Genomic DNA, 15,469 nt, shown 5'->3' with positions numbered 1-15,469 from the left:
AAAAATTAGCCAGGCATGGTGGCGTGTGCCTGTAATCCCTGCTACTCAGGAGGCTGAGGCACGAGAATCACTTGAACCTAGGACGCAGAGGTTGCAATGAGCTGAGATTGCATCACTGAACTCCAGCCTGGGTGACAGAGACTCTGTCTCAAAAAAAAAAAAAAAAAAGTAATATAATTTTAAGAGACTAATATTTTGAAATTTACAAACCTACTAAATAAGGGAAAAATAACTCCTCAAGTCTAAACCATGTGTCTTTCTTGATTCATGGGCTTATGGTAGATTCCCAAAAAGTGGTGAAGGCCGTGTCACCTGGGAGGTAGACAGGAGAGATCTTGGGAAGCAAGCCAGGCCCACGAGGGCAGCACTATGGACAGCAGCCACGGGCAGCAAGGGTTGTCCTGCACACCTCGGTCATGGGGCCCCTATCTGACCTTGGCAAAGGCCTTTGCCTCTCTGGGGCTCAGTTTCCTTTGTGGTTTCCCCTGTACAAATGACCCTTCCACATAAGATGAATACTGCAGTCGTGAGCTACCTTAAAGAGCGGTCCTGAGAATTATAAACAAGCAAACAAGGTATCTGCAAAATGTCAAGTACTGCTGCACACACCATGCAAGAAACAAGACGAGAGGGTATACAGACAAGAAGGGTATTGCCTGGAAAGCACGAGATGGGTCATTTATAGAATTCACAGCAATACACTGACCTCATCCTCCTTCTCCAATTATTTGGGGAAATTCACACGTTTTGCCCAAGCTCTTTGCTTCTTTATCTACTATTCTTTTTTTCCCCAGTTTTATTTTTTCATTTTCTGATTAAAACAATCTAATGTACAGGTAAAAGCAGAGAGATCAATAATATTAACCCCCATGCATCTATCACCCAGACATATAACCACAAGCTGGTGATGGCTAGCCTTGTTTTATGTAGACCCCACCCACACCCCACCCCCTAACTCTGCAGGATCATTTTGAATGGAATCCCAAACACATATCATTTCCTTTTTCATAGTTTTTAAAACATATAAGTCATTTTTGTTTGCCATTTTATTTTCTGGATTCAACATCCCTGATGTAAATTATTTATAACAGTGAAACTGAGACAACACTGGTGGTGCACTTGGGGCCAGAGAAAAATCTAGAAATAAATGATTTAAATAAAAAAGGGACAGTACCGGCCAGGCGCGGTGGCTCACGCCTGTAATCCTAGCACTTTAGGAGGCCGACGCAGGCAGATCACGAGGTCAGGAGATCAAGACCATCCTGGCTAACATGGTGAAACCCCGTCTCTACTAAAAATATGAAAAAAATTAGCTGGGCGTGGTGGCGGGCGCCTGTAGTCGCAGCTACTCAGGAGGCTGAGGCAGGAGAATGGCGTGAACCCAGGAGGCGGAGCTTGCAGTGAGCCGAGATTCCGTCACTGCACTCCAGCCTGGGCGACAGAGTGTGGAAAAAAAAAAAAAAAAGGGACAGTACCTCAAGGCAGAGGGAAAGTAGGCTTGTAGGAGCCTGTTGTTCCATTGCCATCAGCATGGCAGCACCTTGATGGTCAGCTAGTGCTCTCACCGGGTCATGGGCTCAGGGAGGAGGGGGCATTTCTCACCCTTCCCTGAACAGGTCCATTCTCTCCTGCCTCCAGGCCTCCCTCCCACTATCGAAAGCACAGTCACTTCAGTATCAGCCTCTCTCCCCTGCAAAACCTTGCTTGGTCCCTCCAGTCAAAACACACCTTCCTCCTGCTTTGCTTCTACAGCACTTTATTACTCTGGCAGACAGTAGGTGCTCAATGAATGCTGGTACATAAAATGAATGGGAAATGGGGCTTACTTCATTCTGCCTTATATCTTAGTGGTTTTCACCTTTGTCTCTCCCACTATATTCTAAATTCCTTGGGGAAAAAGATATTGCATGTTAAACTAGCTCTGTATCCCTACTCCTAATGCATTTATTTGTACACAGCAGGTGCTCAACAAATATCTCACTAATGGAGAAATGCTCTATGAAAAGAGCTAACCTTGTCACATGGTTAGAGGATTAAGCTTCTGAAGAATAAGTTCATGTAAATTATGAGCATCCTAGGAAACAGACAACGTGTAGATATTTTTCCCACTGGTTTCCACTGGTTTCTTCCCTTAAGTAAGCAAATTTGGGCCTCTTATAATAAATGAAAGAGAATCTGGGAGTGGTTTCCTCTGTCCAAATGGCCCAGCAACACCTGCCTCCAATACCATAATCCTGTTTTCCTCTCCTACCCGCTCCTAAGGTGAAGGCTGCATGGTGTTACTGCTCACAGGATGGAATTACAGGCCTGAATCTGAGACAAAGCTTCTTTATGCTGTGTCTGGTCATTAATTAGCTGCTGGAAACTTCAGGACAGGGCCATTAGCATGCTCATAAACCTTTTATTTTAAATGTTTTCGCTTAGCCTTGATTCTGATGTGACTCTCCTTGTAAGCTGGACGTGGGACATTTGTTTCTTAACATTTCTGAGGCTCATTAACTACTCCATCCCAGCGGCTCATTAACCAAGCCATTAGGGATTTAGCCTCATCCAAGCAGAAGCCTCCACTTGCCCTCACAGAGCCTTGGAGGGCGCCTAATTGGGAATGGTGCGAGGCTGGCTGCAAAGATCACAGTGGAGAGTGGGACTTTGTCAGGTCTCCATGATGCTGGAGCGGCGAGAGGGGAACTCACTCACCTGCTATTCTCCCAATGGGCATGGCGTGCTCTTCAGGCGGGGAGACAGAGACCATGATGTGGTTCATGTAAGCCAGGTCTTCCCGATGAGAGAGGTTGATGGGCTTCCCTTCCCTATGCAGCCCGTCCTCGGAGAGCCTGGATTGTTTGAAATCCACGGAGTGCCGGGGGTTCAGGATCAGAGGGTGCATGATGGGGCTGGGCATCAGCTGGATCACGCGTGTGCTCTCCTGCCGGGGGCTGGATGGCTTCGGGTGGGACTCGGAGGACGCTGGGCAGTGATTATTCTCCATGGGAGACACTGACAGAGGGTAGGACTCCTGGTGGTTGTTCTCCTGGTGCGGCCTGGGTCCCTGAGCTCTCTCAGCTGGGGAGAGGCGGCGGATCATGTTGTCCAGGGGGGACCGGAGGGGCCGGTGCTCGGGGTCAGGAGAAGGCCGGTGATTTGTTGTGATAGGTGACCTGGAGCGGTGCAACAGTTCAATGGTGGGAGGGTTATGGTGCACATTATCCACGGATGGCCTGGGGGTCCTCTGGACACAGTTATCTGTCGAGCAGAGGGAAAGACAATCACAGACCCCAGTGAGTTGGCAGGACAGGAAACTCCCTGCGGCTCTACAGGCGGTAAATGGAGGAGCGTGTAGGTATGCGTAAAGGACCTTTCTCCCCAGAATGCAGTGTCTTTTTCACTGCTTAACAATTTGAAGGGTGCATATTTTTTTTTTCTGTTTGAGATGGAGTCTCGCTCTGTTGCCCAGGCTGGAGTGCAGTGGCACGATCTCGGCTCACTGCACGCTCTGCCTCCCGGGTTCACGCCATTCTCCTGCCTCAGCCTCCCGAGTAGCTGGGACTACAGGCGCCCATCACCATGCTCGGCTAATTTTTTTTATTTTTAGTAGAGATGGGGTTTCACCGTGTTAGCCAGGATGGTCTGGATCTCCTGACCTCGTGCTCTGCCTGCCTCAGCCTCCCAAAGTGCTGGGATTACAGGCGTGAGCCACCGCGCCTGGCCTTAAGGTGTGCATATTGAAACTATTTTTCTATTGCCAGACAACCTAAGGATGTCTACAAGCACTCCGTTAATGACCTACCTGTGGCCTGTAGGCACAAGAAAGCCAAACTTCCAAGCCCCATCTTTTGGCCATCATTTAACTCTTCTACGTCGCTTTCAGAGGTGGAAGGGTTCTTACGGGTTTCTCTCTAGATGCTTTCATTGACTTACATTTTCACAACTAAAATTTTCATATTCTCTAACTCTAGGAGTTATTAGTATTAGTGATAATGTTAATAATATTAGTAATAATTATTAGTAATAACTATATCTTAGATGCTGGATTTCACTGTTTAAAACTTATAGCACTCCTGGCTGGGTGCGGTGGCTCCCGCGTGTAATCCCAGTTACTCGGGAGGCTGAGACATGAGAATCACTTGAACCCAGGAGGTGGAGGTTGCAGCGAGCCAAGATCACACCATTGCACTCCAGCCTGGGTGACAGAGCAAAACTTTGTCTCAAAAAAAAAAAAGAAGAAAAAAGAAAATAACCCCAACCTTATGACACTCCTAACCAAGAGATACCACTAGTACCCCTATTTTACAGATGATAAAACTGAGGCATAAAGAAGTTAAACAACTTACCCAAGGTCACACAGCCAGTTAGGAGATTATAGAACCAGACTCCAGTCAGATTCTAGAACCTGTTTACTCATGACAACATCTGTCACTGCAACATAGAAACTATGACACAAAGTCACACCAAAACCTGCTCTAAGCATGCACAGTGGCCCCAATTTACAGAATGACAATCTTACTGAACTTGAAAGAACTTTTGGGAGCACTTTGCTCCTGAGTGAACAGACCCTACCAGTGCTCAGAGACAGGCAGAAGTAAGGAAGACACAGGATGGATGGACACCTCTAACAATACCTCTAACTCATCCCACTCAAAGTTGCAAGCTGGTGACATGTGAGCGAGGATAACATCAGAAGTGTACACAGCTCAGCAAGAGAAGTAGCTCTGAGGGCTGGGTCGGGGAATGGACCGGCACACACCTGGCTCCAGAAGTCCCTGCTAAGGTGCAGAAGGACAGAAATCTGCCCATAAAAATGGGGATTTCTACACGGCTCCACACCCAACTCAATGAACTCTCTCTGGCCACATCTGTTCCCAGGGCAGTCTCACCAAAAGGATGTGCATGCTTGCTGTCCTTGTTCTGGTCAAAGAATTGTCCACAGTTCTAAGTAAAGCAAGTCAAACATATCACCTTTGTCCATTAAGATAATATATATATGAAGAACACATAAAGTGAATTCAGTAATTTGATAGGGTCAGTAAACAGAGACAGACATCGTGGTTTTAAGTTTTACACAGGGTTAAGAAGAAAATGCGGACTTTTTTCTTTTTTGAAAGTTCTACTAGATCTCATCTATCATATGATCACTGAACAAAAATATTGTTCACAATATTAAAAGATCATCTCTTTGAAGGCAAAGGGCTTATTTTGTGACTACTGTATAACCCACTGCCATAAATTCAAGTGCCTCATCATTGGAATAGCTATCAATAGAAGACTGATTTAATAAATTATAGTATATATCTCTAAAAAATGGAGTACTATGTAAAAGTAAAAAGGAATGAGGAGTATCTTGATATTTTGCTAAGGACTAGCATCAGAATCTATGGTTAGATACGAAAAGCAAGATGAAGTATCTATGATCTGCCACCACTTATCTAAACAAGGAAAGGGGCAATTTCAGTTCAACAATAGCAGAGTGGCGTGTACCAAACTAACCTTCTTACGGATAGAAATGAAAGAAACCATATTAAATACATTGAAAAAACTATTTGAAGGTATCAAGGGCAGACAAAAACCGGAGAGGATTTCACTCTTGAAAGAAGGGAACTGCACAGAGTGAGGTCCATATTTAAACAGCTTTCCCCCTGATTCTGTTGATCTCCTAACTGCCCTATGCTGCATGTTCCTCCCCAGTCTGTGCAGCACAGGGGCAGTTAGAAGATAAACAGAAAGTTGCTTGAGATAGAGTAGGTAGCTGCCAGAATGGCAGAAAATTGATGAAACAAATCCCATACAGTGGGAGCCTCAGAGGGGAGAGTGATTAAATTGGCATGTAAAAGCTTCCTCAAATTCTTGTCTGATTACCGAATAGCCCAAGTGCCAGGGAGACCCTTTGGAGTTCAGTGAAAAGCAACAGTTGTATAATCAAAAGATATGAGCAGAAATCTCAGCTACTGGCTACTGCAGTGGAGACAGAGTTCAGAGTTTGAGTCTCATCAAGTTCAAAGGCTCTGTAAACACTTCAGGCTGTTTGTTACCCCAGAATGGCCACAATGTAGGAGTAAAAACCCTAGGACAAGGGGATCTGCTAAGGGCAAAAGGCAAAATAGAAACAGATTGGACCTAATGAAACGTAAGACCATGCCTCTACAGATTCAAAGTAACTGGCCAGTAATTTGATTGCCTCCTAGAACAAAAGTCAATACTCTTCAGTGGAACAGAACACAATCCAGTGTCTCAATGTGCTCAGCATCCAGTCACAATTTTCTAGATATGAGAAGAAATACAAACATGTGACTCATAATAAGGAGGAAAGGCCATCAACAGAAACAGAACCTGAGATAATGCAGATGTTGGAGTTAACACAAACAAACAGAAAAACTTTACAGCAGCTATTATAAATAAGTTCAAGCCCTAAAAGAAAATCATGGTTGTAATAAATGATGACACATACAGGCTGCCAAAAGGGAAATGGAATTTAAAAAAAAGACAAAATAAAGATTCTATAACTGAAAAGTATAATATCTGAAATGAAAGACTGGACTAGACGGACTTAATAGCAGAACGGAGATGAGAGAAGAAAGGGTTAGAAAATTTGAAGACAGATCAGTAAAAATGAAATCCAAACAAAACAAATCCTCAGTGACCTGTGGAACAATATCACATGGTCTAACACACATGTAATTGGTGTCCAAGAAGGAGAATATAGAAAAAAACAGAGTAGAGTAAATTAAAAAATAATGGCTAGATTGTCCTCAAATTTGGTAACAACATTATCAACAACAGTAAATTCGAAGGTCCAAGAATCTCAAGTAAGATATGTAAAATAAAAACCACACCCAGGTACACCATAGTCAAACTGCTGAAAACCAAAAATAAAGAGAAAATCTTGAAAGCAACCAGAGGAAAAAAAGAAACTATGTACAGGGGGAGATTATACTAATATACTATATATGCATAGTATGATATATAGTATATATATACACACACACCATATATACTATATATGATTATAGTATATATGATATATAGTATATACTAATACTATATAAGTATATACTTACATAGTATATATAAGCCTACGCTAATATATATAATATATTATACATACAAATATACTAATTATGGCTGACCTCTTTAAAAAAACCTGAAGAGAGGGACTGCTCAAACACACACACAAGAAGGTTGCAGATGGGAACCTATAGGTTGAAAAAAACTTAAGAGATACGTTAACCATCTGCAATGTATAGATGTTGTTTGGATTCTGATCCAAACTGTAAAAAACATTTATGAGATGGTTGGCAAAAAGTGAACACTAGCAGATTATTTGATGATACTGAGGAACTACTAGTTTTCAAGTGATATGATGGTTCTATTACGATTTTATAGTCTTTTTTTGAGACCTATGTTGACACTATTTTTTTTTTTTTTTTTGAGACGGAGTCTCGCTCTGTCGCCCAGGCTGGAGTGCAGTGGCATGATCTCTGCTCACTGCAAGCTCCACCTCCCGGGTTCACGCCATTCTCCTGCCTCAGCCTCCTGAGTAGCTGGGACTACAGGTGCCCGCCACCACGCCTGGCTAATTTTTTGTAGTTTTAGTAAAGACAGGGTTTCACCATGTTAGCCAGGATGGTCTCGATCTCCTGACCTCATGATCCGCCCGCCTCAGCCTCCCAAAGTGCTGGCATTACAGGCATGAGCCACCACGCCCAGCCTGTTGATACTATTTACAAGGGAAATTATATATCTGGGATTTGCTGTAAAATAATCTGGGATGGTGAAGGAGAGAGGAGGTAGACCACAGAGGAAGACATGATTGGCCTTGAGTTGATCATCAAAACTGGTGATGGGTACATGGTGATTCATTACACAATTCTCTTTACTTTTGTATAGGTTTGATATTTCCTGTTATAAAAAGCTTTTTTTTTAAAGTGCTTAATTAACCTTGCAAGGATATAGGTTGGAAAGACAAGCACTAACTTCCTCACTTTAACCCAAATGCATATAAATGCTTACTGGGCACCAACTAAAATGATCTGTAATCTTTTGTAGACAAGGCAAACTTTCCTTTTATAGATAATATGGATGTCAATTCTGCTGCCCATAGAAATGTATTTATCTTTTGTCCCTGGTTCACTTTTCATTTGTCACAGAATATGATCACTGTAAACAACTATTGAAGACAGTTCCAGTTTGAACTTTCCTATATTTTCTTCTAAATGCCATTTACAGAATGTCTCTCTTTACTTAAAAGCTTATTAAGGCTTAAAAATACTTAAGGATGATGAAGACCATGTATTGAAAAATCCCATTTCCTGAATCCATTTCCCGTCTTATAAATTTCAAAACGGTCACAGGCGTTGGTCAGTAATCTGGTTACCTGCAGGCTTTCTTTGATGTCCTGGGCTTCAAGGCTTAGTGTGTGGGTGTGCACTCAGGGCAGGCCTTAGGAAGTCTGGGAGGACCAGGAGAGGAAGAACTTTCATGCCAAGGGTAAAGGAGGAACTGATGTAATGTCCTGGAGAGATTTCACTCTCCGTTCCTGCCCAGACCTTGGGAACAATGCAGGAGGGTGATAGTGCTTTGGATAATCCAACTCAGATTTTACTTTGGACTCAGGATCCAGGCAGGAACAGGACTTGGAGGAGCTTGATTTATTTATTTCTCCACAGATATCACTCAAAGAGGAAGTACTTGATGAAGCTGATAACATTAACAGTAGAGAACTGGATCCGAGGGTATTTAATTCCAGGCTCCTGGTGGTCTGGGCACAACCACTGTCAAGGCTGAGAGGCCTGCAATGAGACCTTGCAAGCTTTGTTTCAGTCTGCAAAGCAGTGCCCATGTATGGAGTAGGCTATGACATTCTCAGCCTGCTGCCTGCCGCCTCTGTTATTATAAGTTGGCAACAGGGCATGGAAACTTACGAGACCAGAGCCGGCAGGCAGAGAAGCTCCGGACACAGGAAATGCACTGAGCGGACAGTGGGTGCATTAAATCCCCCAGATGTAGGAGTCTTCTGTCTAAAACAAGAAGATTTTTTTGGTCTGGCCTTGATGTCTGGGTTTGTTCTTGGTGAGCTGCCCAGCTGGAAAACTGGGAAATTATCCACATTGCCCTCATTCTGAAGGTCTTGATATGGAAGGGAAATATACAAGGAAGAGGGAGGGAAAGCCAGACATAATTAGTCCATGTGGGCACAGAAGGAAGGGAGGAAGAAAGACCAAGGACTGGCAGGGAACCGTCATTCTGGTTGGAAGTGTTTTCTGATCCCAAACCTTTTTCCTTGTAGACCTCTGTCAGACACAAATAATCCCTTCTTCTCACTGCCAAACAGCCTAAAATAAACCAGGACTTTAAGTGGGGTAATTTTCTTTACAAAAAGGTCTGATTTCTTATCCTTTCCTCTTATTAGAAAAGTTTCTCTACTTAAAATTCATAAAAATTTGACCCAATTTAATCATGCTATAAATAATAAATAACCAGTAAACCTAAACAAACAAACAAAAAACTGCCTTTAGTGAAAGTTCTGACCGGTAAGTTTCCAGGGAGAGCAAAGGCTAAGATCAAGTTTGCATCTCACACACCAGGATCACATTTCCACCATTGTGCTTTCCCTAAGCCCACGGATGCTGGTCAGAGAAGAAGGTCACCAGGGAGATGCAAATCAACAGGCCCAGGAGGTAATGCTCACTCAAGCCTCAGTCCACTGGGTTTCACTTTCTCCCTCTCCCAGTCATTTTGTTAAAAATTAGTGGGAAGTATGAATGATACACAGAGCTAGACAGAAGTCATAAGCTCAAGGTCTTGAGGTGGAATTCAAACTATATTTCATATACCACTCCCGGTCTCTTATGCCCATTATGGGTTGACTATCTCTCCCCCAAAATTCATAAGTTGAAGTCCTAACCCCTAGTACCCTCAGGATGTGATCTTATTTGGAAAGACGGTCCTTGCAGATGTAATTAGTTAGGATGAGGTCATTTTAAACATCCAATATGACTGGTGTCTTTATAAAAAGTATACTCTGGACTTCCAGACATACACAGGGGAAGAATGCAGGTGAAGATGAAGGCAGAGACCTCCAAGGCAAGGAATGCCAAAGCTTGCCAGCAAACCACCAGAAACGAGAAGAGAGTCATGGAACAGATCCTACCTCACAGCTCTCTCAGAAGGAACCAACTCTGGCACACGTTGACCTTGGACTTCTAGCCTCCAGAAAAGTGAGATAATAAATATCTGTTGTTTAAGCCACCCTGTTTGGGGTACTTTGTTACAGCGGCCCTAGCTAACTAATACACCCCCTACTCCAGTTACCTGACGTTCAACCTTTGCTTGGTTTGGAGTCTTTCCACTAACTGTGTACCTGGCATTTCAGCCTATTCATCCCCACAATGTGCCAATGTCACTGAACTCCCTTGGAGGGCCTGAGAAGAAAACTGCCCTAGTCTGGAGTGGATGATTCACATATGTTTGAGGTTATCAACAATAAACCCTAGGTAAGCTCCTAGAATTTTATAAGCATTTGATGAAAGGGGCTAAACAAAACAAAATGGGTAACTTGTAGTACTCTGAGGCTTAATCTTCATTACTGCAGGCCTGGGCAGGACTGCTTTCAAACAGGCCACCTTTCCAGGGGATCAGTACAGAGAGTACATGCACATCTGCTGACACAGGAGGCCTCACAGTCCTCACAGTCGGGGCTGCAGACTGTCTTGCTCTTCACAGGCAGTATAGGGGAGTCTCCTTTGTCTTCATAAAGCAGCACAAAAGAAGTGAATTAAGAAATCAAAGGATTGGATTTCCAATAAGTCAATTAGGTCTGTTTGGGTAATCCTCTCAATCATGTATAAGGCCTGGGGTCACAGGCGGCACAGAGATAAGGCAGACAGGCCCTGGAGTGGGGAAAAGAGCAAGATGACCCCTTAACTGAGGGCTTCCTTCTCTGGAGATGAAATCAAACTGCTCCCAGCCCCTTATCTCAAAGATCAGATGGCATTTCCCTAGGGGTAAAGGAAGTCTCTTGGAGACTTCCTGCCTGTCTTGTGAGAGTCATTCATGCATATTAGGGATCTCTTGCCCCTAAAACTTCTGGCTTAAGAGAGCACGCTAGCCCTAGGGCTAACAGCAGCCTTCAGTTGGAGGACCCTGGTGCAGGCAGGAAGGGTGAGGGGTCCCTCCTGTAATAGGCCGAGGGCCCAGACAGATGCAAAGAGGGTCTCTGCACAATCCAGTCCCTACACTCCGTCACAAAACACATGCTGCAGCAGGGGCAAGGGTCAGAAGGTAAAAGTTCATGCTGCCCTAGGCCCTGAAATATAGGAAGCAAAGCAGGAACAAAGGTCCTGGAGAGGAAAGCAGGACTTGCAGAAGGCTGGAATGAGGCTGGGTCAGGGGAAAAAGGTGTTAAGTGGTGCTCGTGGGCCCTGCTCCCAGGGAGGGCAGGAAGTCAAGATCTTGACCTGTTTCTGATGGGACCTGTCGTTACCTGCTGCCAGATTCAAGAATCCCAGAACAGAAAGGGGTGCAAAAAGGTTAATCTTGTAGTTCTTAAAGGAGACAGCCAGAAGATTAATACAAAGGTTCCAAAGGGGTCATGGAGGACCCAGCGCTCGCCAGATACTGCAAGGTGACATAAAATGCAAGCAGTGCTTACTTCCAAACAGGCCGTGTTCTGAGAGTAATGAAGACTGGCACTTTAAATGTATTTTCCCACAGAAATCATAGTGCAGATGAATCCTCAAAGGTGTTCTTGGATAACAGTGAGGGAGGCAACGGCCCTTCCCTACGTATAAGGTGCACAAACCTGATGTTTGCACAAAGTGCATGCAGTAGCGATATTGAGAATGGTTAAGAAAAGTGGAAGGAAAAACCAACTGCACAACATTGTGAATAGACTTACCACTACTGAAGTACACCTAAAAATGGTTAAAATTGTAAATGTTGTGTATTTTATCCCAATTAAAAATTTACACAAACAGAGGGGGGGGAAACAACCAAATAATAGCCAGAAATATTGAATCATGATAATGAATAACATTTACTGAATGCTTGGCTATTCTAAGGGCATTTTCCGTATTAACTCATTTCTTTCTTTTTTTTCTTTTTTTTTTTTTTTTGAGACAGAGTCTCACTCTGTTGCCCAGGCTGGAGCCTCATTTCTTTCTTACGTCAACCCTTTGAGATAGGTCCTGTCATTTTCCTTCTTTTACAGGTAGAAAGACCTGAGACCCAAGGCAGTTGCCTGAAGTCACACAGCCGGTAAACTGGGGAGCTGGGATTAGAACCCAGGTAGTCGGGGGATGTAGAGTGCACGCATATACGTGCCGGCATGCTCTCTGGCTCCGTCATGTATTCCGTGGTTAATATGTGTAACAAAGATGTCAAACCCCAGCCCACAGCCTCCTTGACCCTGCAGTCATCAACACGATTCCAGCAAGACTAGAGAATCGAGTGGGTTTACAACCAGTGACAGGATGTGACTTGAGCAGCTAAAGAATGCATCTACCTGTTACCTACTAAGCCGCTGTAGAGAAAGGCCAGCTTTCAAGACGTGACCTGCACTGAGGGGCTGGCTCCTCAGGGGGTGGGTGACAGCCAGTGTGTCTGCTCTCAGAAGCCGGTGCCTGGCTCAGAACCCACAGTTCTCACAGGCTGGGAGATTTTCGTGATGCTAAGACGGCCCATCCCAAGGGAGTTAATGATCTAGAAGGGTGAATTTGGTCCAACTCAGCATGAGTTTTTAATATTATGAACTAGACATACTTTGGAGTCCCAGAAGTCATCGTTGACATTTTTTAGTATAAATTTGGCAGTAACGTAAGCAGGACCTGCCACACACTGTAGCCCCAGTCAGGTGACCTGAAAACTGCTTTGGCGTTCTCATCTCCACTACTGCTACTCGTCTTTCAATCATGTGCTCTATTTTCAGGGCGCCTGCACTACAAATATTTATGAAAATGTATTTTGGTCTCCTCATTCTGCGCAGTGGAATGAACGCAGGCACTGGCATCAACCCCACCTGGGGTTAAATCTCAGCGCTGCTACTTGATTTTGGGGCATGTTACTTTATTGCTCTTTATCTTTATTTCTTCATCTATAAAGTGGAGGTAATAATATCACCTTCTTTATAGGGTTGTGGTGAGGATTAAATGATTCAAAGATACAAGAGCTTAGAACAGGGCCGGCACACAACAAGGACCCAATAAATGTTAGCTATTATTTTGTTATTAAGAAGCAGATTCAGGCCGGGTGTGGTGGCTCATGCTTGTAATCTCAGCACTTTGGGAGGCCGAGCAGGCGGATCATGAGGTCAGGAGATCGAGACCATCCTGGCTAACACGGCGAAACCCCGTCTCTACTAAAAATACAAAAAATTAGCCAGGCATGGTGGCGGGCGCCTGTAGTCCCAGCTACTTGGGAGGCTGAGGCAGGAGAATGGAGTGAACCCAGGAGGTGGAGCTTGCAGTGAACCGAGATCGCACCACTGCACTCCAGCCTGGGCGACAGAGCGAGACTCCTTCTCAAAAAAAAAAAGAAGCAGATTCATATACCTCATCTTCTTTAATTATCTCATTAAAGTTGTATACAATTTCCTTCCGCCAAAGCAGTCTTTGGGCACTTGGGTTTGGTGGTGGGGCAGGAGGGGTACGATTCCCTTCAATAAAGCAATCATATAAATAAAACTTCTGTGGGCCATCGCAGAACACATGCCACCCTCTCCATCTTTCACAAAGAAATGACTTCTCTCAATTATTGAGCCATTCCCATGTGCTAGTTGTAAGAAAAATTGAGATCAATTGCACTTCGATGCTTGAAAGTTCTCCTCATCACTTGCGATTTCCATGTTTACCTTGTGATAAAGAGCTGTCCCAGAGCAGAACTGCCACCTTAAAACTGCATCCAGTGCTATAGAAACAATCTCAGCCCTGCATGTGTGAATATCTGCAAATTAAAGTGATTAAGAATCACTGCCCCATAATCTCTTTGATGGGGCAGAGGACAGGATGGAACTAAAGAGCTGAAATTATCAAGCTCCAAGGGGGTGACGGGATGAGAATGTTTGAGAAATCCGGATCTTGCTCCTTCTCCCTACAGACTGCATATCCAGTCCCATGGGGCAATTCTGCGGAGCTGGTCTCATTCAGAGACTTTAGCCCAGAAGGGAGGCTTATTTTATGTTTCCGTTGAGTTTTTGGGGGCCAATATTCAAGTAGTTCTAACACTAGAGGACAAATGACAATTAAAAATATATATATATATGTATATTTAAGGGGATAAAACCCAAAATAAAAGAACCTAAGGTGTGAAAAGAAGTTATCATCACAACTGCACGTGACAAAATAAATTTATTTTATAGTCATTTACTGCTTTGATATTTCTAAAGATGCTTTGCCTCCTGGTTTTTGTGAAGGAAGTAATATCATTGTTTATTTTACCTCCTTTCTACATAACTACCTACCTGCATTCTAATTCATATTACAAAGATAAAATGAGTCACAACAGTCAAGGAAAAAGAATGTCCTTAAACTGAGCTTTTTATGATGAAATAAGTGAATGACGCTACTCTTGCTGCCACTCTCAGAGGGGCAACATTATCTGAAGTTCTGAATAAAGTGAGACAAATGAGGAAAGAAGAGATTTTCTCCCACTTCTCAGCAACACCAGGCAGGACACTGCTATGATTTTCTAGATTTTAGATGCTCAAGACCCTGAGGGAAGGGAATATGTCTTATCTTCATATCACCCAGGAAGACTCAGGTTCCTTGGACGTAATGTGGGGATTTGAGAGCTGTAAGAGACTGCAGAAACCATTTAGTCTAACCCCCTTCTTATAACTGGGGAGACAGAGCCAGAGAAATGAGAAACTTAGCCCTTATGATCTGTTCTGGCAGAATGAAGGGTTAGGACCTGGTTTCCCGGCTTCCAGATCTCATCCTTTAAAATATACATACATACTCCCACACACTCACCCCAGTTTGTTTGTTGAGGATGGTTCTGGTTCTGGTTTTGCCTGAATATTTGATATGTAGTCCTGGCTTACTTATTGATGGAGCCCTGTGTCACTGTCATAAGTGTGTTGGTATGGGTGAAAAATTATAAGGTTAACCTAATTATATAAAATCACCCTCCCTTCCCATAACCAATAAGTAAGGAAAAAGAGTGAAAATGCTGGTTTTTCTAGAGGTAAGTGTAATCTGAGGACTGCTTTGCTCAAGCCATCATGTGATTTCAGAATGGAGTACATTATAGAGGTAACAAATGTTCACATATAGAGAGTTTGAATTAGCATGATGATCATCCTCGTGTACTGTCAGGGCATGGAGGTGAACCTCTGAGCTAACACCAACTTCCTAGCTTCTAGCACTGCCACGTGGCTACTAACGAAGGCATGATTTCAATGTAAGAAAGTCATAGAGGATACATGTGGGGAACTGGTGCTAGATTGAGCAAGACACATTTGTACTGTGATATAAATGCC

At 43.7% G+C, this 15,469-nt stretch overlaps 1 protein-coding gene across 5 annotated transcripts in view; it reads right to left on the bottom strand.

Moving 5' to 3' along the window:
• The window catches only part of ETV6 (ETS variant transcription factor 6), a 396,338-nt gene that overhangs the window by 18,626 nt on the left and 362,243 nt on the right, over positions 1-15,469 (bottom strand). For all 5 annotated transcript variants that reach the window (XM_063593357.1, XM_034935384.4, XM_034935383.4 and 2 more), the window contains one exon: positions 2,698-3,243. In XM_063593357.1, coding sequence (XP_063449427.1) covers positions 2,698-3,243 — 546 coding nt within the window. The remainder of the gene's footprint in view (positions 1-2,697; positions 3,244-15,469) is intronic.

The sequence above is a fragment of the Pan paniscus genome, chromosome 10, assembly GCF_029289425.2.
Source record: "Pan paniscus chromosome 10, NHGRI_mPanPan1-v2.0_pri, whole genome shotgun sequence".
In the NCBI taxonomy this organism is placed as follows: Eukaryota; Metazoa; Chordata; class Mammalia; order Primates; family Hominidae; genus Pan; species Pan paniscus.
Note: the sequence above shows the minus strand (reverse complement) of the source record. Positions and strands in the feature narration are given on the sequence as shown.